Here is a 1,391-nt window from a genome sequence, read left to right as displayed (position 1 = left end):
CTCCATTAGTTCCTCCTCTAATTCTCATCAACCCCTGGCTCTGAGTGAAATAAAAAAAGAGGAGAGAAAAAGAAAGGGAATAGAAAATAATTTGTTTTAAGGTATAAGCCAATGCTAGGATTCTCTTTTTTCCTCTTCCTTCTCACAGATCAAGGCACTACACTCAAAAGATAAAGGGATAATATTAATGATGATTATTATACTTCAATCATCTGAAAATGAAGAAAAATAATAGCAAATCTTTCACCATGATTCATGGAAACAACTTTAAGAAATAGTAGAAGTAAAACTTAAATGTTAAAGATTTTCAGTTAAAAAGGCACTGTTTTAATATCTTAGGGTCTTTAATGCAAGAAAACCAATAATCTCTGAGAGCTAAAGTCAGAAGACTATTCCAGGTCTATATTACGCAGTTCAACATATCAAAGAACCAATTCTAAAGGATATTTATATGAATTGAGGTTTCTCCAAATATTTAAAGACCATATACATCTTTATGCAATAGCCATTAACAAATAAAGGGAGGAAAAGACAATTGGCTAATAGTCATATTTCTGTATCTGTTACTTTAGAGGAAATAGCTGATTTACTTAAGCTCATTTATGAATTAAAACATTACTAAAGTGATTTTTTTGATGTGAGTTCTCAGTTAAACTTTCAATAGTAGGATGGTGATAATTACTTAAGGGGGACCTCTGAAGGAGAAAAAGTGGAGGAGAGAAGTAGGTGTGGAAGTTGTGTTAATGCTGTCTTTGCATTCTTTCTTTCTGTTTTAAGTTTGGTTGGCCAGAACAACTTAAGTTTTACTCCAAAGCACTGTCAAGTATGGAACTGGCTCAGTGAAAGGCAATTGGAAAATGTGGGGGATGTGGACACCAGAGAGCACCCGCCCTATTTGCAGGCATCTGATTCAATTTATGCTACCACAACATTGAGCACCTACCCGACATGCCTACAGGTACCAATTTGCCACCTCTGTGTTCAGTCTGACTATACTCACAACTGCAGTACAATTCTTGAATATTATGAAGCCTGGCTTAGTGGGACCTTAAAAAGAATGCTCCCAAAATAGGTAGAAGGATGCTTTGCAGGCAAATGGGTAGATAGGAGGAATAGTACAGAATCCTAGTTCTCACTTTACATTTAAAAGCATCTTTGTTAAATTTCAGACCTCTTGAACTAGATTCTCTGATTCCCAATGCTTCCCTGAGAAGGCAAAGAAAGGAATTTTATAGGGTAAAGTCTTGAATTCAGTGAGACCAGATATGAAGGCCAGATCTTTCCAAGAAGGGGAACAATCAATAATAATAAATCAATGAGTGGACTGATTATCTCTTTTAAAGTTGACATTCAGCTGTGAACTTCTTTTACATGTTGTCTTTTAGCTGTGA

General features: G+C 35.4%; 1 protein-coding gene across 1 annotated transcript in view; it reads right to left on the bottom strand.

The window, feature by feature from the left end:
* The window catches only part of FSIP2 (fibrous sheath interacting protein 2), a 121,964-nt gene extending 121,014 nt beyond the window's left edge, over window positions 1–950 (bottom strand). The window contains 1 exon segment of the mRNA XM_012663633.1: window positions 944–950. Coding sequence (XP_012519087.1) covers window positions 944–950 — 7 coding nt within the window.
* Between the last annotated feature and the right edge of the window lie 441 nt (window positions 951–1,391).

This window comes from Propithecus coquereli, unplaced genomic scaffold, assembly GCF_000956105.1.
Source record: "Propithecus coquereli isolate 6110/MARCELLA unplaced genomic scaffold, Pcoq_1.0 Scaffold82, whole genome shotgun sequence".
Classification (NCBI taxonomy): Eukaryota; Metazoa; Chordata; class Mammalia; order Primates; family Indriidae; genus Propithecus; species Propithecus coquereli.
This window is presented reverse-complemented; position numbering and strand designations above follow the sequence as displayed.